Source organism: Phyllobates terribilis, unplaced genomic scaffold, assembly GCF_046119375.1.
Source record: "Phyllobates terribilis strain yellow unplaced genomic scaffold, ASM4611937v1 Scaffold_8__6_contigs__length_399053987, whole genome shotgun sequence".
NCBI lineage: Eukaryota > Metazoa > Chordata > Amphibia > Anura > Dendrobatidae > Phyllobates > Phyllobates terribilis.
The window spans coordinates 110198921-110225422 of NW_027362768.1; the positions used below are offsets into that span (position 1 = coordinate 110198921).

General features: G+C 46.7%; 1 protein-coding gene across 1 annotated transcript in view; it reads right to left on the bottom strand.

The window, feature by feature from the left end:
• The window catches only part of ABCA4 (ATP binding cassette subfamily A member 4), a 387635-nt gene that overhangs the window by 166802 nt on the left and 194331 nt on the right, over window positions 1-26502 (bottom strand). Inside the window, exons 17-21 of the mRNA XM_073643222.1 lie at window positions 24471-24554; window positions 23585-23650; window positions 23143-23325; window positions 20702-20885; window positions 20377-20508 (exon numbers count right to left, since the gene is read on the bottom strand). Coding sequence (XP_073499323.1) covers window positions 20377-20508; window positions 20702-20885; window positions 23143-23325; window positions 23585-23650; window positions 24471-24554 — 649 coding nt within the window. The remainder of the gene's footprint in view (window positions 1-20376; window positions 20509-20701; window positions 20886-23142; window positions 23326-23584; window positions 23651-24470; window positions 24555-26502) is intronic.

Genomic DNA, 26502 nt, shown 5'->3' on the forward strand with positions numbered 1-26502 from the left:
CCCCACAAGTGACCCCATTTTGGAAACTAGACCCCCCAAGGCACCTATCTAGATGCATAGTGAGCACTTGGAACCCCCAGGTGTTTCACAAATTGATTCATAAATATGAAAAAGTGTTTTTTTTTTCACTTTTTCATTTTTACGAATCAATTTGTGAAGCACCTGGGGGTTCCAAGTGCTCACTATGCATCTAGATAGGTGCCTTGGGGTGTCTAGTTTCCAAAATGGGGTCACTTGTGGGGGAGCTCCAAAGTTTGGGCACACAGGGGCTCTCCAAACGCGATATGGTGTCCGCTAGCAAATTGAATGGAAAATCGGCTCAAATTGTTAGCGGACGCCATGTTGCGTTTGGAGAGCTACTGCGTGCACAAACATTGGAGCTTCCCCACAAGTGACCCCATTTTGGAAACTAGACCCCCCAAGGCACCTATCTAGATGCATAGTGAGCACTTGGAACCCCCAGGTGCTTCACAAATTGATTCGTAAAAATGAAAAAGTGAAAAAAAAAACACTTTTTCATATTTATGAATCAATTTGTGAAACACCTGGGGGTTCCAAGTGCTCACTATGCATCTAGATAGATGCCTTGGGGGGTCTAGTTTCCAAAATGGGGTCACTTGTGGGGGAGCTCCAATGTTTGGGCACACAGGGACTCTCCAAATGCAACATGGTATCCGCTAACAAATTGTCGGCTCAAATTGTTAGCGGACATCATGTTGCGTTTGGAGAGCCCCTGTGTGCCCAAACATTGGAGCTCCCCCACAAGTGACCCCATTTTGGAAACTAGACCCCCCAAGGCACCTATCTAGATGCATAGTGAGCACTTGGAACCCCCAGGTGCTTCACAAATTGATTCATAAAAATGAAAAAGTGTTTTTTTTTTCACTTTTTCATTTTTACGAATCAATTTGTGAAGCACCTGGGGGTTCCAAGTGCTTACTATGCATCTAGATAGGTGCCTTGGGGGGTCTAGTTTCCAAAATGGGGTCACTTGTGGGGGAGCTCCAATGTTTGGGCACACAGGGGCTCTCCAAACACAACATGGCGTCCGCTAATTATTCAAGCAAATTTTACAATCAAAAAGTCAAATGGCGCTCCTTCCCTTCCGAGCCCTGCCGTGCGCCCAAACAGTGTTTTTTCCCCACATATTGGGTATCTGCGTGCCCAGGGGAAATTGCACAACAAATTTTGGGGTCCATTTTTTCTTGTTACCTCTGTGAAAATAAAAAAAATTGGGTCTAAAGTAACATTTTTGGGAAAAAAGTTAAATGTTCATTTTTTTCTTCCACATTCAAAAAATTCCTGTGAAGCACCTGAAGGGTTAATAAAGTTCTTGAATGTGGTTTTGAGCACCTTGAGGGGTGCAGTTTTTAGAATGGTGTCACTTTTGGGTATTTTCTGTCATAAAGACCTCTCAAAGTGACTTCAAATGTGATGTGGTCCCTAGAAAAATGGTTTTGTAAATTTTGTTGGAAAAATGAGAAATCGCTGGTCAACTTTTAACCCTTATAGCTCCCTAAAAAAAAAAAATTTTGATTCCAAAATTGTGCTGATGTAAAGTAGACATGTGTGAAATGTTATTTATTAACTCTTTTGTGTGACATATCTCTCTGATTTAAGGGCATAAAAATTAAAATTTTGAAAATTGCTAAATTTTCAAAATTTTCGCCAAATTTCCGTTTTTTTCACAAATAAACGCAAGTGATATCGAAGAAATTTTACCACAATCATGAAGTACAATATGTCACGAAAAAACAATCTCAGAATCAGGGGGATCCGTTGAAGTGTTCCAGAGTAATTACCTCATAAAGTGACAGTGGTCAGAATTGTAAAAATTGGCCTGGTCATTAACGTGCAAACCACCCTCGGGGCTTAAGGGGTTAAAGATGAAAAATAATGGTCTATCTATGACGTTACTTAATTCCTGCAGTACTAGCGGGTGTATCCCATCCGGGCCCGGGGATTTGTCAACTTTAGTGATTTTTAGACACCGCAGTACTTCCTGCTGGGTTAAGCAAGTGACATTTAATGGAGAATTTTTGTTATCACTGATCATGTGTTCTGTCATGCGATTTTCTTGTGTAAATACGGTTGAAAAAAAATCATTTAGCATATTGGCTTTTTCCTCATCCTCATCCACCATTTCACCCAGACTATTTTTAAGGGGGCCAACACTATCATTTTTTAGTTTTTTACTATTTATGTAGTTAAAGAATATTTTGGGATTATTTTTACTTTCTCTGGCAATGATTCTCAATCAGAGTGGCTTCATAACTGGACAGGTAGATTTCACAGAAGTGTGATTGACTTGAAGTTACATTGTGTTGTTTAAGTGTTTCCTTTATTTTTTGAGGAGTGTATATATAGGACAGGAGAAGTGGTACTGTGCAGTGTATATATACAGGACAGGAGAAGTGGTACTGTGCAGTGTATATATACAGGACAGGAGAAGTGGTACTGTGCAGTGTATATATACAGGACAGGAGAAGTGGTACTGTGCGGTGTATATATACAGGACAGGAGAAGTGGTACTGTGCGGTGTATATATACAGAACAGGAGGAGTGGTACTCTGAGCAGAACCAAATCTTAAGCAGTGGACTCTATTAGTCAGCCTGTGACACCCTCCCTGAGCGGTGGGGTTACTCGGAGCCGGGTCAGTGTAGGTGTCGCGGGGATAGCAGTCGTGGCCTAGACCCGTTCCGTGCCCAGGGCTGTCACATGAAAATAATGGGCTTCTTTTAGGATAAGTGGTTTGTTCGACTACGCCACCTGTGGTTTCCGGTGAAGGCCACCAGCGCTGCTACAGTCCTCTGAGGCTGGTGTTTTGGGCAGCTCGGTTGGTACTACTCCCCACAGGCAGAGTAGGCCTCAGGGCAGTGGATGGAGAGCTGTAAGGAGGGATGGTGGGTGCAGTGCCGCGCAGGAATAAACAAGCGGAGGCGGTGAATGAAGTCATCCGGGTCTTTACTCACTTTAGATGAACTTTCAGCCGCAAAGCTTCTCTCTGCTACACACGGCGTACTGCGGCCACCGGGAAGGGGGTTCAGCACTTCCCAGGTAGATCAGGAGCACCTGTCAAGACCCCATCAGTGTGTTCCTCTCCTTCTCCTTCTCCTTCTCTTCCCGCTTGTGTTCCTCCCTGGGATCCACTAAGCCGCTGGGCTTTTCCAACAGTGACGTGAAGTACACAGTCAGATATCGGGGGCCGGTCACCCCTTTTGCAGCAGGAATCCCTCTGGCTAAGCCAGAGTAAAGAATACAGGTGGCGACTCCGGCCTGTCCGTATCCACCTGGGATCCTTTTGCCTGTGGAGCCTATCTCCTCTGCTCCCCTTCAAGGCCTTGTTAGGACAGGACCCTGACCGGGTAGAGACTGTGGTTAACTCAGACCCGCTCCTCGTCTCAAGGCCAGAGTATGAGGACCGTGTATCTTCAGCCAGCTACAGACTCTTGCTGGACCCTGACAGAAGACCACAATCAAAAGACCTTGAACTTAAGATGGCCGTGAATTATATAGATTCTATATGTGCTTCTGACGCGCCCCCTGGGCCTGTGTTGTGCAGGGGATACCCGGAGCCGGGCCTTCTGTAAGATGCTGGGGGTTGTAGTCTCCGTGTAGCGGCGACCCGGTCCGTGCCCAGGGTGGTCAATTCAGTGGCAGTCTTAATGTTGTAACAAGTGTCCGACTAAGCCACCCGTGGATTGCGGTCAGTGGGGACCGCCGCTGCGCTGCAGACCGCTGAGGCTGATGTTGTATGCGCAGCCAAGTATGGAATAACTCCCCACGGGAGAAGTATTGCCTCAGGGCAGCTAGTGTGGAAGATGGTGGGAGTGATGGTGTGAGCGTCCCAGTACTAATGGTGCTGGTGCGGCGATGAAACACAGAGACGTGCGGTTGCAGTTTCCAATGCTTTACTCACAGTTGTTATCCGTGTCAATCCTGCAGGCGATGACTGCCCAAGCCGTGCTGCGTCCACCAGGCAAGGGACTCGACCAGCTCCCAGGCAATTCCAGAGCGTGGCACAGGTCTCCCTTCCTTTCCTTTCTCTGGCCGTCCCCACCAGTGACCCACCTTTGTCCAGCTCCCTCGGGCCTTCTATTGGCGAAACCTATCTCCGGTCTCCCTGACCCTATATGGTATGCCTTCCTGGTGGATGTAGTGAGGGGTCGCACCAAGATGTGGTAACAACCTCCGGTCTTTGGCTGAGGAATTTGTTGCCTTCACCAATTTGGGTTCCGGTACCCTGCTCTGCCAACCCTTCACCCTGTATCTCCTGGGCATATGGGGTTCCTTCTTTACTCGCGTCTCTGGGCCTTTCTCTGTGTTCCTTGCTTCCTTTCTCCTCTGTTCCAGTTCCTTTCTTACTTTCCTTTCCGTTCCTTCTCCTCTCTCTTTCTGCTCTTTCTGGCCTCCACTCCAGGCCTGCTTCTGGAGCTGGGCCCAGACTGAGCCACAGCTCCCTGTCAGCCCTCTCTGGCTGAACTCTTGACTGAACTGAACTCTGTCCTAAGAAGGTGCCCACCTTATATACCTCCCTCTATGTGTGAGCCCAGGTGACTAGCAACCAATGGGCTCCTACCTATGCCCAGAGACCCACCCCTATCTGCTCCTACACCACTGGGTGTACTTTCCCCTCCCCACTCCAGCCAGGGACAGATGCTGTCGTGCCTGCACTCCTGTCTCGTGGGAGCACCGTTGACCTGTCCCTCGGAAATGGGGTGTGTGTGGTGCATGCAGCCTACCGAGCCTGGTCCACACTCCATCCTTACCTGGGAGTGGAATATCACACCTCTGGTTGGAGGTGCAATACCCCTGTAGCAGCCGAGCCCTCGGGGTGCTACATTCCCCCCTGGTAAATCACAGCACGTCCTCGGGCTGGAAAAGAGCAAAACAATTTAAAACATACAAATTTTTAAAGTGCACTTGCATATAAGACATTAACCGAAAACTCATCCCTTTATGGGAGGTACTCTTTTCTTTTTAACCTTACTGGTATAAACATTATAAAACATTTTGCTAATGCCACCGGAACTCTTTTTGCAAAAACACCATATAAAACTTTGGCATTACTATTTTAGCAGCACATAAACTTTTCACATTAAGGCATTTTCAAGTAAAACATTTTCAAAACATATTCTTCAGTTCTGGCCGCTGTGCACCTTGCGACCAGGTGTTCTCTCTTATTAAAGGTGCAACAGTCCAGTTAATCCGTCTTGAGGTAGACGTTGCAGTTTTTGTATAAAACTAGTAGGGGGCGCTTTAAGAAGCGCAACTATTTACAAGGGATTGGCCGCTCTCTGTCCTCGGCCAGTGGGGATAGGGGAATGGCTGCTCACAGTCCTCAGCCTGGTTAGGGATGGAGGGGGTTAACTTGCACACAGTCAACAGTTTCACAACAACAAACAGTTCTCTGTACCCTGACGGGTAACTATATACAGTTCCACTTTACCGTTCACTGGTAACGGTGTCCTCCTGATGCTTCCTCCTTGTACTCTTCAGACCCGTCCGGGCCCTCAGGATGGTCCATGTCTGGGCGGTACCGCAGCTCTTCCTCGGTTAGCCGGTTGACGTGGAGGGCGTACAATCCCTTTGCGCCCTTGTGCAGCAGGCCTTGCGGCGGGGCCTGGAGAAGGCCGCTGTTGATGACGCCCGGGGTCAGAGGGTGCGACTTTGGGCCTGGGCGCGGGCTGGTGGTGTCAGTGCCCAGGGCTGGAGGGCTCGGCTGCAGGGCTTGTTGCGGGATCTGGAGCAGGTCGGTGTCTGCAGCGCCCAGGATTGGCGGCTCCACCAGGGGGCCCGGGAGCAAGCTGATGCTGGCAGCGTCCGGGACAGGGAGACTCCTCTTACCTGCTCCCACGACCGCTCCTGCATCACGCGTCTTCTCCTGGCGCTGGTCGGGGCCCGCGACGGTTGGGGCACTGCTGATGCTGGGCAGCTTAGTCTGCTGCCGGTCCGCCATCTTGCTCTCCGTTCCTGGTGTCCTCCTCCCCCCTGGTGGACCGTGGCCCACCTTGCGTTGATCTTCCTCCGTAGGCCGCGGCTCCGCAGTCGATCGTCGGGGTTGAGGACCTTGCGTCTCGCTCCTGTGATGTCAGCGTCGCTCCTTCTCCCTTCCAGGACCTTACGCAGCGTCAGTGCGTGGGGCGGAGCTTTGGATCTCGCGCGCTTTCGGCGTCCACGCCCCTCTTCTTCCCGCGCGGCGTCCCGAGGATGGCGTCCGATGGCGGGAAGCGGCTGCGGATGGCGGGAAGACGGCAGAAGATGGCGGGAAACGACCCAAGATGGCGTCCGATGGCGGGAAACGACCCAAGATGGCGTCTGATGGCGGGAATCGGCTCCGGATGGCGGTAAACGACTCCGGACGGCAGGAAACTTCTGGAAATGGCGGGAGACTTCTTTTCAAGGTACATGTACAATCTTCTTCAGGCACGCAATACCCGTTGGTGGCGGGTTGGTTTGAATCCTGCCGACTACACCAAAGTTGACGCGCCCCCTGGGCCTGTGTTGTGCAGGGGATACCCGGAACCGGGCCTTCTGTAAGATGCTGGGGATTGTAGTTTCCGTGTGGCGGCGACCCGGTCCATGCCCAGGGTGGTCAATTCAGTGGCAGTCTTAATGTTATAACAAGTGTCCGACTACGCCACCCGTGGATTGCGGTCAGTGGGGACCGCCGCTGCGGTGCAGACCGCTGAGGCTGATGTTGTATGCGCAGCCAAGTATGGAATAACGCCCCACGGGAGAAGTATTGCCTCAGAGCAGCTAGTGTGGAAGATGGTGGGAGTGATGGTGTGAGCGTCCCAGTACTAATGGTGCTGGTGCGGCGATGAAACACAGAGACGTGCGGTTGCAGTTTCCAATGCTTTACTCACAGTTGTTATCCGTGTCAATCCTGCAGGCGATGACTGCCCAAGCCGTGCTGCGTCCACCAGGCAAGGGACTCGACCAACTCCCAGGCAATTCCAGAGCGTGGCACAGGGCTCCCTTCCTTTCCTTTCTCTGGCCGTCCCCACCAGTGACCCACCTTTGTCCAGCTCCCTCGGGCCCTCTATTGGCGAAACCTATCTCCGGTCTCCCTGACCCTATATGGTATGCCTTCCTGGTGGATGTAGTGAGGGGTCGCAGCAAGATGTGGTAACAACCTCCGGTCTTTGGCTGAGGAATTTGTTGCCTCCACCAATTTGGGTTCTGGTACCCTGCTCTGCCAACCCTTCACCCTGTATCTCCTGGGCATATGGGGTTCCTTCTTTACTCGCGTCTCTGGGCCTTTCTCTGTGTTACTTGCTTCCTTTCTCCTCTGTTCCAGTTCCTTTCTTACTTTCCGTTCCTTCTCCTCTCTCTTTCTGCTGTTTCTGGCCTCCACTCCAGGCCTGCTTTTGGAGCTGGGCCCAGACTGAGCCACAGCTCCCTGTCAGCCCTCTCTGGCTGAACTCCTGACTGAACTGAACTCTGTCCTAAGATGGTGCCCACCTTATATACCTCCCTCTATGTGTGAGCCCAGGTGACTAGCAACCAATGGGCTCCTACCTATGCCCAGAGACCCACCCCTATCTGCTCCTACACCACTGGGTGTACTTTCCCCTCCCCACTCCAGCTAGGGACAGATGCTGTCGTGCCTGCACTCCTGTCTCGTGGGAGCACCGTTGACCTGTCCCTCGGAAATGGGGTGTGTGTGGTGCATGCAGCCTACCGAGTCCTGGTCCACACTCCATCCTTACCCGGGAGTGGAATATCACACCTCTGGTTTGAGGTGCAATACCCCTGTAGCAGCCGAGCCCTCGGGGTGCTACACTTCCTGTAAGTGTGTCCTCCACCCTCACCCACTACCTGGTTCCCCCTATCTTTGGTTCCCCCCCCATCTCCTCTATCCCGGACTGGGGCAGCACCCTGGTGCATTTAGGCCCCCTTCAGGACAGGAGTGGTGCAGTGTTGAGTGTGAAGTGGGGTCCTGAGTGATTCTCCATCCTTACCTGGAAGAGGAGATACCACACCTCAATCTGAGGTACAGTACCCCTGTGGCGACTGAACCCTCAGGGGCGCCACATTCCCCCCCGGTGAATCACATCATGTCCGCGGGCTGCAATAGAGTAAAGAGTTGGTACAGACATTCAAATTTTAAAAGCTTTTGTAAACATGAAACAGTCTTCCCTTTATGGGAGGTTCGGATACTTTAACGTTGCATGATATATATATATATATGTATATATATATATATATATATATATATATATATATATAGTATAAATATAGGAAAACATCAAAGAGACATTATGCATGCAGACAGGTCGGTAGAAAACATTGTAGAAAAGTATCAATTCAGCAGCATGAGGGACCTGCCCAAAACCCTCAACGTAGGCACTGGGGTGGCTGCAGGGCATGGAGATCCGAGTTGGACCTCCAGTAGAGCCACACCTGACAGGTTTTGCTTCTGAGGTCAGAGGTAGAAGCGGTTTTGCATAAAACCAATAGGGAGCACCTAAATAGGTGCAAGCTATATACAAAATTAGTCTGTCTCTTGCTCAGCGTCCGCAGGGACAAATGTTTCTTTCAACTAAATCTGGGTGAAGCAAAACTTGAAAACAAATAACTGTTCACACAAAGGGGAGACGCATCTCCCGGGGCTGCTCAAAAGTGGTATCCCCTCTGGGGAAATGGCTCATCTTTCCCGACGGAGCCTGACCGGTCCTCTGTAGGTAGGTGAGTGGGGCATCCTCCTTGAATACCCTGTGGACATCCAGGGCATACCACCCACGCTCCCCGTGGTGGCGGGTGTAGGACACAAAATCGCCCAGGTAGAGGTTCCGGCCAGGGTGGCCCTGCTCCAGCCGCGGCTCGACGTCTCGCCGGTTGACAAATACGTCCCGGTTAAACTGTGGGCTACGAATGAAGCCCCATCCTGCCTCCTGGTGGAAGAGCACGATAAGGCCTTCCTCCCGGGGACTTGGACGGGTGGCCTCCGCCTGACGGGCCTGTGACTTGGCAGCCTTGGCGCGCATCTCCTGCCGCTCACAGCGGACCCTCTTCTCCCGCCGCTCTTTCTCGAGCTGGAGGAGCTCTTTGCGACAAGTCTCCTCCCACCTCCGCGCTTCGGTCTTGGTTTCCCGGGGGAAGCCCATCAGGTTGCCCCCCCCCAGTTGTCCCAGGCAAACTCTTCTGCCGCCGGGCAAGCGACTGGTGGCGTGGGCAGCGGCAATAGCGGGGGTCACTGCGGGCCCTCTATTGGTGCGGCCCAGTCTGGGTTGGGGCAGGTGTACACCCCGGAGAATGCAGGCTTTACTGGACCGGGAGTCGGGAGGCTTAGCAGACTTCCGGGAGTGGCGGTGGCTTGGGCCTCGGCCTCTGGAGCCAGGAGTTGCTCCCAAACGATGGCGCCCAGGGACGGGGGTGATGGCATGAGATCCAGGAGGGCTTCGGTGCGTCTCGCGCCTGGGATAGGGGTTTCAGGCTTACCCGTTCCTGGGCTGCACAGGGCCTCCTGGGCTTCCTCCGCCTGGGCTGGGGCCTCTTTGGTCAGGCGCGACGGGCCCTGGCGGCGGGCCTGGATCTTTTGCAGCACCTCCTTTCTCCATTCTGCGGCGGCCAGTAGTTGGGCCTCTTCGACCCTCCGGGTCAGATCCGGCGTTTCACCGCGGAGGAAGTCGGCCTCCTCCACGGTCAAGTAGATTCCCTCCATAGTGAGGGGGGTAGCAGCTGGTGGGCCAGCGACGGAGAGCTTCTCTTTGGCTGCGTCCATCTTTGCTGCTGGGTGCGGTCTGTTTCTCCTCCTTCTTTTGGGGCGGCTCCAGGGCGGCTGGCTGGCGGGCACTCCTTGGGACGTCCCATCCGTCTTGACGGACACTACTATGCGGACTTTCTCTGCTGGAGGGGGCGGTCGGCACTTTTGGCGCCATTGGGGAGCCAGGCCCACGATGGGAGGGCTTAGGTTGCTGTTGTTTTTGCACATAATGGCGTCCGTTCTTCCTAGGCGGGCGCCACATTGAGTGTGAAACGACAGTCTTTTTGTGAAAAGGCGCACAGTACCCGTCGGCAATGGGGATTATCTTTTTCCGTTGCTGCGGGCACGCAATCCTGCCGACTACGCCAAGTTGCGACACCCTCCCTGAGCGGTGGGGTTACTCGGAGCCGGGTCAGTGTAGGTGTCGCGGGGATAGCAGTCGTGGCCTAGACCCGTTCCGTGCCCAGGGCTGTCACATGAAAATAATGGGCTTCTTTTAGGATAAGTGGTTTGTTCGACTACGCCACCTGTGGTTTCTGGTGAAGGCCACCAGCGCTGCAACAGTCCTCTGAGGCTGGTGTTTTGGGCAGCTCGGTTGGTACTACTCCCCACAGGCGGAGTAGGCCTCAGGGCAGTGGTTGGAGAGCTGTAAGGAGGGATGGTGGGTACAGTGCCGCGCAGGAATAAACAAGCGGAGGCGGTGAATGAAGTCATCCGGGTCTTTACTCACTTTAGATGAACTTTCAGCCGTAAAGCTTCTCTCTGCTACACACGGCGTACTGCGGCCACCGGGAAGGGGGTTCAGCACTTCCCAGGTAGATCAGGAGCACCTGTCAAGACCCCATCAGTGTGTTCCTCTCCTTCTCCTTCTCCTTCTCTTCCCGCTTGTGTTCCTCCCTGGGATACACTAAGCCGCCTGGCTTTTCCAACAGTGACGTGAAGTACACAGTCAGATATCGGGGGCCGGTCACCCCTTTTGCAGCAGGAATCCCTCTGGCTAAACCAGAGTAAAGAATACAGGTGGTGACTCCGCTCCGTCCGTATGCCCCTGGGATCCTTTTGCCTGTGGAGCCTATCTCCTCTGCTCCCCTCCAAGGCCTTCTTAGGACAGGACCCTGACCGGGTAGAGACAGTGGTTAACTCAGACCCGCTCCTCGTCTCAAGGCCAGAGTACGAGGACCGTGTATCTTCAGCCAGCTACAGACTCTTGCTGGACCCTGACAGAAGACCACAATCAAAGACCTTGAACTTAAGATGGCCGTGAATTATATAGATTCTATATGTGCTTCCTGCAAGTGTGTCCTCCACCCTCACCCACTACCTGGTTCCCCCTATCTTTGGTTCCCCCCCATCTCCTCTATTCCGGACTGGGGCAGCACCCTGGTGCATTTAGGCCCCCTTCAGGACAGGAGTGGTGCAGTGTTGAGTGTGAAGTGGGGTCCTGAGTGATGCTCCATCCTTACCTGGAAGAGGAGATACCACACCTCAATCTGAGGTGCAGTACCCCTGTGGCGACTGAACCCTCAGGGGCACCACAAGCCCACGTGACGACATTTCAGTTCCGTAACAGAGAAATGTTCTGTTGTGGATCCGAAACATTATCACTTGGGTTAATAAGGAGTCCTCCACTTTTTTGACAATTGATCGGAGTGCTTATATATATATCTACATACATAAGAGCAGTTACTGAGAATTACCCCAAGTATACAGGACAGGAGAAGTATACACAGCTCCACAGTATATACTACAATCAATTATATAGATATAAATACAGTCATATGAAAAAGTTTGGGCACCCCTATTAATCTTAAGCTTAATGTTTTATAAAAATTGGTGTTTTTGCAACAGCTATTTCAGTTTGATATATGTAATAACTGTTGGACACAGTAATGTTTCTGCCTTGAAATGAGGTTTATTGTACTAACAGAAAATGTGCAATCTGCATTCAAACAAAATTTGACAGGTGCATAAGTATGGGCACCTCACCAGAAAAGTGACATTAATATTTAGTAGATCCTCCTTTTGCAAAAATAACAGCCTCTAGTCGCTTCCTGTAGCTTTTAATGAGTTCCTGGATCCTGGATGAAGGTATTTTTGACCATTCCTCTTTACAAAACAATTCCAGTTCAGTTAAGTTTGATGGTCGCCGAGCATGGACAGCCTCTTCAAATGATCCCACAGATGTTCAATGATATTCAGGTCTGGGGACTGGGATGGCCATTCCAGAACATTGTAATTGTTCCTCTGCATGAATGCCTGAGTAGATTTGGAGCGGTGTTTTGGATCATTGTCTTGCTGAAAGATCCATCCACTGCGTAACTTCAACTTTATCACTGATTCTTGAACACTATTGCCAAGAATCTGCTGATACTGAGTGGAATCCATGCGTCCCTCAACTTTAACAAGATTCCCAGTGCCGGCATTGACCACACAGCCCCAAAGCATGATGGAACCTCCACCAAATTTTACTGTGGGTAGCAAGTGTTTTTCTTGGAATGCTGTGTTTTTTTGCCACCATGCATAACGCCTTTTTGTATGACCAAACAACTCAATCTTGGTTTCATCAGTCCACAGGACCTTCTTCCAAGAAGAAATAGGCTTCTTCAAATGTGCTTTTGCATACCTCAGCCGACTCTGTTTGTGCGTACTTGCAGAAACGGCTTCTTTCGCATCACTCTCCCATACAGCTTCTCCTTGTGCAAAGTGCGTTGTATAGTTGACCGATGCACAGTGACACCATCTGCAGCAAGTTGATGCTGCAGCTCTCTGGAGGTGGTCTGAGGATTGTCCTTGACTGATCTCACCATTCTTCTTCTCTGCCTTTCTGATGTTTTTCTTGTCCTGACACTTCTGGCCTTAACAAGAACTGTCCCTATGTTCTTCCATTTCCTTACTATGTTCCTCACAGTGGAAACTGACAGGTTAAATCTCTGAGACAGCTTTTTGTATCCTTCCCCTGAACAACTATGTTGAATAATCTTTGTTTTCAGATCATTTGACAGTTGTTTTGAGGAGCCCATGATGCCACTCTTCAGAGGAGATTCAAACAGGAGAACAACTTGCAAGTGGCCACTTTAAGTAGCTTTTCTCATGATTGCATACACCTGGCTATAAAGTTCAAAGCTCAATGAGGTTACAAAACCAAAAAAAGTGCTTTAGTAAGTCAGTAAAAAGTAGGCAGGAGTATTTAAAACAAGAAAATGATAAGGGTGCCCATACTTATGCACCGGTCAAATTTTGTTTGAATGCAGATTGCACATTTTCTGTTAGCACAATAAACCTCATTTCAAGGCAGAAACATTACTGTGTCCAACAGTTATTACATATATCAAACTGAAATAGCTGTTGCAAAATCACCAATTTTTATAAAACATTAAGCTTAAGATTAATAGGGGTGCCCAAACTTTTTCATATGACTGTATATACTGTACAAAAGAATATCAAGTGGAGCTGTGTGTATACTACATAGTATATAGTGTAGAGATGTGCCAGTGTACATAGTGGGGATTCCACACTATATACTACAGTATATACACAGCATCATACTATATAAACATTTCTACACTATATATATACAACTCTACATTATAATTAAGACCGCATTATACTGTATACTATACATCACGTAGGAGACACCACGACTGCTAAATATATATCACAGAGACTGCTGCATATATATTATATAGGTGATACTGCAGCTATACACAGTTGCAGTATCACTTATATATTGTGTATATATAGCAGTCAAAGTATCACCTATATAATGTATATACTCTTGTATATACATTATATAGGTGATACTGTGACTGCTGTGTATACACTGAATATACTGCAGTCTCACTATCACCTATATAATATATAAGTGATACTGTGTTTGCTGTATATAATTGCACCATCACCTTTGTAACATATATACAGCAGTATCACATATATAATGTATACACAGCAGTCACATTATCACCTATACACTGTGTTCCAAATTATTATGCAAATAATATTTTCTCAGATTTTCTCAAATTACCTATATGAATTGCAGTCATTGTAATTTTCCAGTCAAATAACTATTAGAGTACAATTGAAAGGTTTTTGGACAAACTGCCTATGATAACAGTATATTTTTAAAAAAATAAAAAACTCAAACTGCACTCAAAATGCATGTTCCAAATTATTATGCACAGCAGAGTTTTCAACCTTTTCATTTTAATAAAGAACAAAAAAATGGTCATTTTTTAAATTATAAGCATTAGCAGGTTATTACAAACTGAAATCAAACAGTTTTCAACTCAAAACTTTATTCTAGGTGATGTTACATTTGCACATAGGACCCCTTGTTCGAAAGGAGCTTCTGAACTCTCTCGTCCATTGAATTTGTCAGGTTTTGGATGGTTTCTGCTTCAATTGTTTTGCATGAGGACAGAATACCCTCCCAGAGCTGTTGCTTAGATGTGAACTGCCTCCCGCCATCATAGACACTCCTTTTGATGATGCTCCAGAGGTTCTCAATGGGGTTGAGTTCAGGGGAGCATGGGTGCCACACCATAAGTTTGTCCCCTTTTATGCCCATAGCAGCCAGAGATGCAGATGTGTTATGTGCAGCATGAGACGGGGCATTATCACACAGTGCCGGCCAGCGGCTGCTATGACTGCAGACCCCTCAACAGCTGATCGGGGACCGGTGCAGGCGCAGCCCTCTGGTCATGTTGGCGTGATGCACTCACAGTTAAGTTTGGTAGTAACAGGAGACCCAGGGCTGGGCCCCGGTAGCCCAGATTGCCCTCATTATAAGCCGCCTATGCTGGAGTGTCTGAGAGGGAGGTGCCGGCTATATTCATTTCTACTTGTGAGGCTTAGCAGGAGCAGTACTTCGTCCTCTCTGGAGCTTGAGGCTGTGTGCACATTTGGAGTCGTCTAAAGCTAAGCAATTTCCCCCTGTTTGTCTACCCTTGTTGTCTATAGACTTTAGTGGAGATCGACTAGCGCTCATCTTCTCCCATCCCTAGCCTTAGCCATACGTCAGGGAAAGACAGGGTGAGGCATGAGTGTGGCGATTGCTGAGGAGGCAATATAGGGACGATAGTTGAGACAGGGTGACCCTATACCAGACTAGGAGGTCTCCACTTCCCCCTTTTCCTAGTGTCTGGGCTCCCTTTCCCTCTTCCCTCTGTGTTGCACTAAGTCTTTCCCACACCTGGCGTGACATTAAAGCAGGGATGTCAAACTCAAACACACAGAGGGCCAAAATTAAAAACTTGGACAAAGTCGCGGGCCAACCAGTATACAGTATAATGGGCCCCACACAGTACATACAGTAGTATAATGGGCCCCATATAGTCCTCAATACAGTATAATGGGCCCCATATAGTCCTCCGCACAGTACAATGGGCCCCACATAGTCCTCCTTATAGTATTATGGGCCCCACATTGCTTTCTATACAGTATAATGGGTCCCACAAAGTCCTCCATACAGAATAATGGGCCCCACATAGTCCTCCTTATAGTATTATGGGCCCCACATTGCCTTCTATACATTATAATGGGTCCCACATAGTCCTCCATACAGAATAATGGCCCCAGATAGTCCCCCACACAGAATAATGGGCCCCACATAGGGGTGGTGGTTCTGGTGTTGCTGGCCAAATATAATCACCCTGCAGACCAGATCTGGCCCAGGGGCCAGAGTTTGTTATATATGCTTTAAAGGGTTGGTAAATCTCTCAAGGAGCAGCGTTAATTAGCAAATTTTGTTTTGAGAGTATGTGAGGGGTGTGGGGAGATTGTGTACTCCACTCCCCTATAGAACTGTACTGTTTTAATAACTGTGTATGTTTTAGTCATCTGAAAAAGACTGTTGTTTTCAGGCACGGCCATTAGATGGCAGCAGAGGTTTATACTTGTATTATCTTACCCTCATGGTAGTTAGGGGCACATATAGGGTTAACCTAGGATGGGTCGCCCTCCGTGACAAGGGGGAACTAAGGGATCTCTGGGAGGTTAGTTTCGGCCATCTTAGTTGTTCAGGGACAGTGAAGAGTGGAGACATGTCAGGAGGACACAGTAACAAGTACAACAGGAGGGTGTGTGTGTGGAAGTCAGTGTTAAAAGGAAGCAAGTGTTCTCAGCAAAACTACAGTGTGACAGTGTTCTCCGGACACAGGCAAGTTGGGGGACCTACAAGAGGAAGAGACGTTCGAGGAACCTTTCTAAGAGAGGTGGTGGGAATGGCCCTAGTGCTGGATAGGCCCGAGAGCTGCAGTCAGATAGACGGAGACAGCGGGGTCTGGGCACGAATAGGAAGAAGATAGTGGGAGAAGCTCCCTTACTTCTGTTCCCGAGGAAAGATTGGTCTGAATGCAGTTCCATGGCGAAACACATCGACCCGGGTGGCGCTGCATTAGTAATATGGAGGTCCTCTGCTTGAACTGTGAATTTCCAGTAACGTTTGCCACAAGTATTGTGCCGTTGCCAGGAACCGCCAAGAATGTGCCTCTGTTTAGTGCAGAAGTGAATAAGTGTAATTCCTGCTATCCTTTGTATGCTGATTGACAAGTAAAATGGACTTGGTTTTTATCAAACTGTCCGGTCTCCTCTTTCTGAAGGCTGAAAGAGTCTACACCCGGGACGGCGGGTCAGAAGTGGGTATGGAGGCTCCCTCCACAGTGTCACAACAACACACCCACCCCGGGATTCTCAGAGTCCCCATTGTCTGTAGTGGGCCAGGGTGAAGATCCAAACACTGAAACTGACATGCCACTCGCCACCGACTACAACCCTGCCCCCCGTTACAGGTATACCCCCAGATGAGGTTTTGGGGGTTGATATTTGTATATACTTGATTGCTTGCTTACACCATCAGCAAGCTCATCCATACCGAAAAGTTGCCTGGATGAGCTACATATATGAGGAAACATCAAAGGCAATGTAGACTGTGTAGCTAGCTTGTCACAATGACGGACTTTCATTTTACACAGCTGTCAGTGTGACATTAAATGAGCGGGTTTATTTTTCCTCACATTTTTTACTTGCTGACCTTTCGTATTTAAACACTTGTAGAAAAAAAAATGTCAGTGCTGTTATTTCTGGCTGGAGTCATCTACTCCCACTCCTATTTCCCATTATTTTTACAGGAGGTTATGCGCCGTTTTCACACTTCTTGAGAAAACCATGATGATGCCCGTAAAACAGTATGAAAGGTCACATGTTGTGTCTGGTCACAGGCCAGAGACAGTAAAGTTATGCAGTTCGGCCATATTTACCATACTTTAATAAATATTAAAGTCTTCTCGTAGGTGTTCTTAACACTCGTCCACAGAGAAGGAAGGTCACAACGCTCCGGGGAACATTTTTTGCAAGAATAACAAAGTAAAAATGCTGAGAAAAATCTAACCAAAATTTTGCATGAAGTATTATCACATGATTGAGGTTTAGTTAGAATGGGGTTAAAACAGCTTGGATGAGATTAGAACAACCAGCCCTAAATTATATATTGTAACTTAAAGTGGTACTTCAGCTTTAGAAAAACATAGCTGCTTTCTTCCAAAAACTATGCCGAATGGGCCTACATGATGTATCTGGTATCACAGCTCAGCCCAAGTGTAGTGAAGGTGGAAAGCTGCAAGGTCAGACATAACCTGTACACAGTCATGTTTTTTCTAATATTGGGCAACCTCTTTAAAATGGATTGCACCAGGGGTGTAACTACCGCGGTCACAGCTGCCGGCTTCAGAAGAGGATGCCGCACGGCGGGGGAGCGGAGGGAAGGGGAGTATTTTTTTTTTTTAAATCAGTGAGTACACGGTGGCCATACTTCTGCTACATGGATGACTATGGGCTATGCATTAAACTATATGGAGGACTATGGGCAGTGCATTATATTATATGAAAGATAAGGACTGTATATTATACTATACGGAAGACAATGGAGAGTACATTATATTATATGGAGAACTATGGGGTGCATTATACTATATGGAGGAATATGGGGGGGCACATTATACTATAGGTGGGACTATGGAGAGTGCATTATACTATATGGAGGACTATGGGGAGTGCATTATATTATATAGAAGACTATGGGCTGTGCATTATACTATATGGGGGTGCATTATACTATAGGTGGGACTATGGGCTGGGCATTATACTATATGGAGGACAATAATCAGGATGGGGTAGGGCCCGGTCAAAATCTTGCATCAGGGCCAATCAGACACTAGTGACGCCACTGGATTGCATCTTATCACCTATCCTGTCAATAGTTGATAAATTGTTAATTTCTAATTGTCCCATTATTGGGATTCCATTGATCACGAGAATTTGGGTCTTGATTCTTGTTTTTGTAAATTGTTGCTTAATGGGATTGTACAAAGATTGCATCCTCTAGATAAATGATGAGTTGCTGATCTCTGGAAGACCCCCCCCCCGAATCCTCAGTTTAAATGGATATATGTGTGGCGCCCTGCTGCGCATTGGTGCCACAGATCCCAGAGGGGTGCATGGACGGATTCCTCCACAAGTGGCCCTCATAGCATTCACACACCTCCACCTTCCACCTCAGACCAGCAGAGGGAGCCCGTTAGGGATATAAATAGGGAAGGTGGAGCTAGGCAGCTCAGTCTGTCTGAAGTCTGGAGTCAGCAGTCTAGAGTCTACAGTCTGTGAGAAGGTCAGTCTGTGAGAAGGTCAGTCTGTTGAGAGGAGCTCTTGCAGAAGCTATCCTACAGTTGAGCTCAGTCAGTCCAGTCCAGACTCAGAGAGCTCGAGTTAGTGAGTCTAGGACGTGCCGACACCAAAAGAGCGGTGAAGAGTAGCGAGGCCTACTGCCAGTGTGAAGCCTAGTGAGGGCCCCGAGCGTGGCCAAAGGCGAGTGGAGTAAGCGAGCTACATAGGGGGCAGAGGAGCTTAACCAGCTCACCCCACAACCATTTACCGGACACCGGGTCCGTGTCTGCAGGGATTCCAACATCCAGCAGAAACAACCGGAACCCCTGGCGAACTATATGTCCCAGGAACACCAAAAAGCTGATTACGTACCAGGCCCAAGAGACCAGGGAGTGTGATCTCCAACAGAAGGCCCTACCACCATGTCAGCAGGTGCAAGACAGAGACCATGTTAGGCCTAGCTCCAGGCAGGTCATAAACTTATCAAGAAAAGGCAAGGAACAGGAGGCCCCACACCCGCTCACTGAGGAGAGTCCTGATATGCACCCTTCACCCTGAAGTACCCTGGACCGTGCCAGAAACACCACCAGTAAAGGTACTGAAGTGAACTCCGGTGTTCGTGCCTATTCTTCCTCTGACCCGGCTGGGTCCCCTCTGTCCTGCATCCCTACACTTACGCTGCCCTGAGGCCCCGCTCCACCTGTGGGGAGCCGCACCAACTAAGCTGCCTGAACACCGGCCTCAGAGGACTGTCGCAGCGCTGGTGATCCTCACCAGACACCACAGGTGGCATCACGAACATTCCCCTTTCCCATACAATTTCCCCCCTTTTTAAGAGTGACCCCAGGGTACGGGCCTGGGAGCCGACCACCGCGACATCCCCCCAAGGTCAGGCAACAACAAGGCCCGGGCGCCGAGTCATCCCCATCCCCTGGGCGCGTCATATGACTCTGCATTCGTTCTGCGAGAAAACACGGACATGTGAACTGCATCATTCACTATAGGTATAAGTGCTATCTGTGAATAACATGTATAGTATTCGCAAGAGAGAAACTCATGTGTACACTGTGTTCCAAATTATTATGCAAATAATATTTTCTCAGATTTTCCCAAATTACCTATATGAATTGCAGTCATTGTAATTTTCCAGTCAAATAACTATTAGAGTACAATTGAAAGGTTTTTGTACAAACTGCCTATGATAACAATATATTTTTAAAAAAATAAAAAACTCAAACTGCACTCAAAATGCATGTTCCAAATTATTATGCACAGCAGAGTTTTCAACCTTTTCATTTTAATAAAGAACAAAAAAATGGTCATTTTTGAAATTTTAAGCATTAGCAGGTTATTACAAACTGAAATCAAACAGTTTTCAACTCAAAACTTTATTCTAGGTGATGTTACATTTGCACATAGGACCGCTTGTTCGAAAGGAGCTTCTGAACTCTCTCGTCCATTGAATTTGTCAGGTTTTGGATGGTTTCTGCTTCAATTGTTTTGCATGAGGACAGAATACCCTCCCAGAGCTGTTGCTTAGATGTGAACTGCCTCCCGCCATCATAGCCACTGCTTTTGATGATGCTCCAGAGGTTCTCAATGGGGTTGAGGTCAGGGGAGCATGGGGGCCACACCATAAGTTTGTCCCCTATTATGCCCATAGCAGCCAGAGATGCAGATGTGTTATGTGCAGCATGAGACGGGGCATTATCATGCATGAAATGGAGCAACGGTTGAGCGCATTCACCTCCATTAGTCCTACAGGCTTTGAATGGAATGACAGTGCGTATGCATGATGGCTGCTCCATTCAAATGGTCTATCATGCAAACTGTTGTCCCATTCGCAGTCTATAGGCCTGTTGGAAATGGCCAAGCACTAAAATGACCACTGTTCATTCAAACTGGGATATCGAGACCTTCCTTCTTGTAATCGGTAGCAATCAGCTGTATAAAAAAAGTATTGTAGGTGATTATTATATGATTCATTGAGCTTTTTTTTATCTCTTACCGATGAAAAAGAAGATTGTGCTGGGGGCACATGCCAAGACTTTGCTTGATGAAATCCAAATGCGTCTGAATATCTCTGCCGCGGACCCACACTGTACCAGAGGTAGGTGGGAATAATCCTGTTATTATAGACCTAAGTGGAAGTAAAAGATAAATAAATAATTATAGTCGTGCAAGCAATTTAGCCTGAATAAGAAGACAGAAAATGTGTTCAATATTAACAACACTGTTCTTTGGAGGGAACAGCCCAAATAAATACTGTTTACTGACAAAGGCTCACTAATATTACTGATGGTAGAATAGTATGGAAAAATAGAGACACTTACAGTACTGTCGTTTTCCCAGCTCCATTATGCCCTAAGAAAGCAGTAATCTGGCCCTCATAAAATGTGATATTCATCATGTCCACTGCCGGCTTGTAACTATTTTTATAGACTTTCACCAAATCTTGAACACACACTCCGGGGATCATCCCAGGGGGCTCAGGTTCAAAAAAGGGATTTTCTAAAACTGGAATTGAGATAATAAATGTTTTTATATTACACTTGCATTCCTAACAGACTTCTCATAGTTCCCAATCATTCTTATTATCATCACAACGTTAAAGCAAAGAGAACCGGTCAGCATGATTTTGTAATGTAAAGTACAGAACTTTATGTAGTGACTAGTGTTGAGCGAGTATGTTCTATTAACTCTTTCGGCGAGTATGCTCAGGCCGAGCTCCGAGCTTTTACAGCTGCTCGGTGATAAGGTTAAATTGCTCCCATGTGCATGATTTGCAACTGTTTGACAGTTTTATTACATGTGAGGAATGTGTAAAAAATAGACATTCCTCACATGTAATAAAGCTGTCATACAGTTGCAAATCATGCACACGGGAGCGATTCAAACATATCCTGAGCAGCTGTAAATACTCGGAGCTCGGCCCGAGCATACTCGCCGAAAGAGTTAATAGAACATACTCGCTCAACACTAGTAGTGACGCTATAATACTGATTACATTGATACCTTTGGTGAAGAAATCCGCTTTATAGTTCTTCTTTAATCAGTATTTGAAGTTTTCTGATAATTAAATTTCGGTGCACAGGGGGCCAGACTGTATACAAGGTTTTCTCCTCCCTGTCTGTGATTCCCCGGCCCTTGCTCCTGCCTCCAGTCTGTGATTTCCCAGCCCCTTGGTGGTCTGTGATTCCCTGGCCCCTCTGATTGCCTCCGGTCTGTGATTCCTTGGCCCCTCTGATTGCCTCCGGTCTGCGATTCCCCGGTCTCTCCGCCTGCCTCCGGTCTGTGGTTCCCCAGCCCCTCTGCCTGCCTCCGGTCTGTGTTTCCCCGGCCCCTCCGCCTGCCTCCGGTCTGTGATTCCCTGGCCCCTCCGCCTGCCTCCGGTCTGTGATTCCCCGGCCCCTCCATCTGCCTCCGGTCTGTGATTCCCAGGCCCCTCTGCCTGCCTCTGGTCTGTGATTCCCCGGCCCCTCCGCCTTCCTCCGGTCTGTGATTCCCAGGCCCCTCCGCCTGCATCCGGTCTGTGATTTCACGGCACCTCCGCCTGCATCCGGTCTGTGATTCCCAGGCCCCTCCGCCTGCCTCCGGGCTGTGATTCCCAGGCCCCTCTGCCTGACTCCGGTCTGTGATTCCCCGGCCCCTCCCCCTGCCTCCTGTCTGTGTTTCCACAGCCCCTCCGCCTGCCTCCGGTCTGTGATTCCCTGGCCCCTCCGCCTGCCTTCGATCATTACAAAAAAACAGCAAAGTGGATTTCTTCACCAAAGGTATCAATATAGTCAGTATTACAGGACCATTACAGACATGTCTTTACTTCACATTCCAAAATCATGCTGACTGGTTATCTTTAAGGGGTTTCAACAAACAAAATTAATTCCCAATTAGAAATTGATCTGTGACTCAAGTAAACACATTGGTGACCATAATGTATTCAATCACAACTTGTGGTGGATGTGCACTAGTGTATTGTAGGCTGGACAGGCCTTATAAAATTTTAAAAGGAACAAAATACAAATTGGGATAGAGGATAACTTACTGATCGCTGGGGGTCCGACTGCTGGGATCCAAAGCGATCCTGAGAACAGGGCATTAAAATCCCTGAACATAGCTAAGTTGCGCTTCCATATATTCTACGCCATTCATTGTATATGGGACTGCCGAGTGCAATGGCTAGTCCCTCTGACAATGAATGGAGTGGAGGCCGAGAATGCGCACTGCCACTCAACTAAGGACTGTGCTGCAAAGCCCCTTTCTTTGGGTTTAAAAGCTCCCATTTCTGGATGAATGGGGATACTGGCAGTCAGACCCTCAATGACCAGCATGCTATTCCTCATCCTAAATTTAGGAGATAAACTTATTTTCATGGAATAATCCTTTAATCCTGCATCTCAGTAATGCCTCTGTTAGACCAGGCAATAGTTGTTGTGAATATAAAATAACATTTTATTGCCAGAAATCTTACTCCAGTCAGATACTAGAATAAGATTTCTGGTGTACGGAACACCACAGATCATCATGAGTTAGATGAGCTGTGGTGCCATTCCCCCGCGCCCCACCCCGCCCCACCTCTGCCAATTTCGGCATGAAAATGCCAAAAGTCGCAACATTTGGGTGCAGAATTCTGGCTTGAAAGCTGTCATGAATCGGCCCTATGTCTATATCAATGTCATAAGTGTTACAATTTCCATTTTGCAAGATTTCTGCCATAAGAAACAACGTTTTTGTACTGCTGTAAGTCTGGTTTTATTGCACTATTACTCCCTTTTACCATCAGTCATCTGATCCTTGTCCTTTCTTTCCTTCTCCTGTTCATCCTTCAGCTGCTTCTCTTCTTTGTCTTTTTCTTTCTTTACTTTATGTTTGCATCTGTCCATAACTTTGTTATCATGGACTTCTTGTGCATTCTCCACTTTTTTGGATGGGTCTTCTTTAACTTCTTCTTGAGACGTATCTATAAATTATAAAATGTACCAAAACATAGGAGACATATCAAGTCATTTTAAAAGCTTGAATTCACGGAAACTCGATTATCACAAAAAAAAAAAGAGTATCTTAAATTTACAAACAAACGTCTGTCTATAGGTAATTGTATTCTTCCTCGTGTCATTTCTGGCACACAAATTGCCATAGCGAAGAATAAACATGAATAAAGTGCCCCATTAGCTGTGAGAGAGCATCTTAGTCTACAATCTGTCTTTACCAATCCTTACCTTCTGCATTTCCTTCATCATCCCCCACATTTTCATGGCTTGAGATTTCTGTTTCTACAGAATCAGCTGTGGGTTAAAAATTATCATAAAAACGTAGTGTAAGAAATTGAAAAAAAATGTAATGGTTTACAAAAGTGATGAACTAGAATATTTTCATATGCAGTATATAATTTACACATGATTTGGGGCTATAATGCCCATCACGTCTCAAGAACTTCAAGAAAATATTCTCAACCACAAACTGCTGTGTGAACCAGTAACATGTTCCACCATCCCTTTACCTATTCCCCTTTTTTTTCTTATGGAAAATTCAATAAAGTATTCACAACCACAAGCACTGTCTTGTGATGCCAAGATAAGAAAATAAATGATGAGTTGTGTGAAAATCTTTTAATTAAAACAATAAAGAGTAGCGACGTCTAATAGAAGGGCATGGGAGTCCAAAGGAACAGCTGGTAGGTATTTATGGGATTATGAGTCAATGGAACAGTAGTGATTGTACTGCTAGTATTACACCGATTGTCAGGAAGGAAGAAAGCTTCTCTTCTGTAACCCCATCCAGAGATTCCACCAACTTGATCTCAATAGATATTTCCAATTACATTTGGAACAACAAAAATAACCTCTTCAGACGAGATTATCTTCTCCTACTTTGCGGTAGAATTAGCTTTTGTTTCATTGTACTTGATCTTTCTCATTAGCATCAAAGTCATTCTGGTGACTCAGCTCCTAGTAATTCCATGATAATAATTACTGGCCAATTAGCTGTTCAAAGCCACTCCATAATATTCCCATTGACTGTACTGGATGTAATGCTTTTACCAGGTCAGACAATGACTGTACATTGTAAATTCATCTAATAAGATTAGCACAGGACATTGCTTACCATCTCCTTGCGAGGGATTTTGAAAATTGCACCAGTATGTTGGTAAAAATGCAAAATACCATGGCCTTGGTATGCCGTATTCACCTAAAAAAAACACAAAACGACAGGCTTTAATTTTTAATTTTGTTGGTATTATGTAGGACTTCAGCCTGGGAGGGGCTGGTGACCGGTGTGTGTGGCGGGAGATTAACTGCCCTGAGATCTGTGGTGCGGCCCCGTCCCCCCCCCCATTCAGTGTTATATTGTTGTGCTGTATCATTATTGTAAAAATCTTCTTGCTTAACCATTTCATGACCAGGCTATTTCCCCCCATTTCTGTCCCGTCACAATTTTGGATTTTATCATACATGCACTTTTAATGGCTCTAAAAAAATTTTTTATTTCTCGAGTATTCAACTAATTTTGTCTCTTTATTTCTTTCCTGATACATGAGGCTTAATTTATATGTTATTTTTAAATTACATTTTTTTGTTGATATCGGGGGAAAAAGTGAAGAAAAATGGGAAATATGTGTCCATTTTTTAATCTATTTTTTTTTTTACGACCACCAAGAAGCACTAAAAACATTTTAAAATGCGTTCCTCTTTCCATAGAAACTATTTTTATATGTTGTACATATTTTTTTCAAAGGGGCAGGGCTAGAAAGAACAATTCAGACTGGCTGTATCTCTATTTGCTTTAGTTTTGTTAGATTTGTTTATGCTTATGTTTATATTATTGTTTATGCTTTTTTTTACTTATTATTTTTCATTTATTTTACACCCCATAAGGTCTTAAAACAAAAGACCTGCGGAGGGGCTTTTTTAAATTTATTTTTTAACATATTAATATATTCTTTTAATTGCTGATTTCCTCTGTAACTGGGGCTGGTATATTAGCCCTAGTTACAGAGGAATTTGAAGCTGCTGCCTGCATAGAATATCTTACTGTGACTCCTAGGACCCAGCAGTTTCTTCTCCCTCCTCTCACCCAACTTCAGAGTCAAAAATACCTGAATTAAATCATACAGCGAGTGTCTAATACATGCTGCCTGTGGAATGGATTGCATGTATCCGCTGTCACGTTTCCTTTAATGGGCCCATTTTATTATTACATTTGTGCCTTTTTTTTCTAGTTTTTAATGTTTTTGGACTGTTTTGGATTTCTTCTTTTAGTTTGCGCGTATGTTTAAGTCCATTTTATGTGTTTGCCCATTTCTTTTTCTTTTAGCTAACCAATGTGGGTAAAGTTTCCAGCTGTTGTTGCCCTATTCATCATTTGCGACTTTTTGAAAAGCACAAAATTTGTCACCAATGAACTCCACTCCCACCCTGGAGTGATTTTATTTTGGCCAGATATTTTGGCGCAAATTTTGAGCCATTTTGCAATATATACAACTTTTTGAGCTAAAAATTTGCCAAGAGGTTGAAGACCATTTTTGGCTTCAGGCAAATTTCATGAATCACATGTGCCATTTTGAAGAGTGTGACACAAAAATGCCAACAAATATCAAAAGACAAAAAAGAAGTGACTTAAAAAAAACCTGCAAATGATGAAATGGCACCAAAGTCTTTAGTTGGAACAGTGCAATGTTGATGAGCTCCCTTAGTGGTGATTTTCCTTTAAGGCTGTTACAGGTCTCAGGTGGTTATACTCAGGTTCCGTAGAATAATCCTTATGGTTTTTCTCTCTCAAGCCTTACTGTCTGTCTAGCTTATCTCGTGAAGAAGAAAAGGATCATCCGATAAAATTCATCTGTTTGGGTAGATTCAGGAGGCCGTCATACACATTAGATGGTTGGCTGGTCCCACTGAAATCGTTTTTGCATGACTTGTATTAATAGGTATTGGAATCTTTAAAAACCTTACAATCTCACACAGAGGAGAGTGTAATAGATGATACAGTGGGTACGGAAAGTATTCAGACCCCTTTAAATTTTTCACTCTTTGTTTCATTGCAGCCATTTGGTAAATTCTAAAAAATTCATTTTTTTTCTCATTAAAGTACACTCTGCACCCCATCTTGACTGAAAAAAAAACAAAATTTAGACATT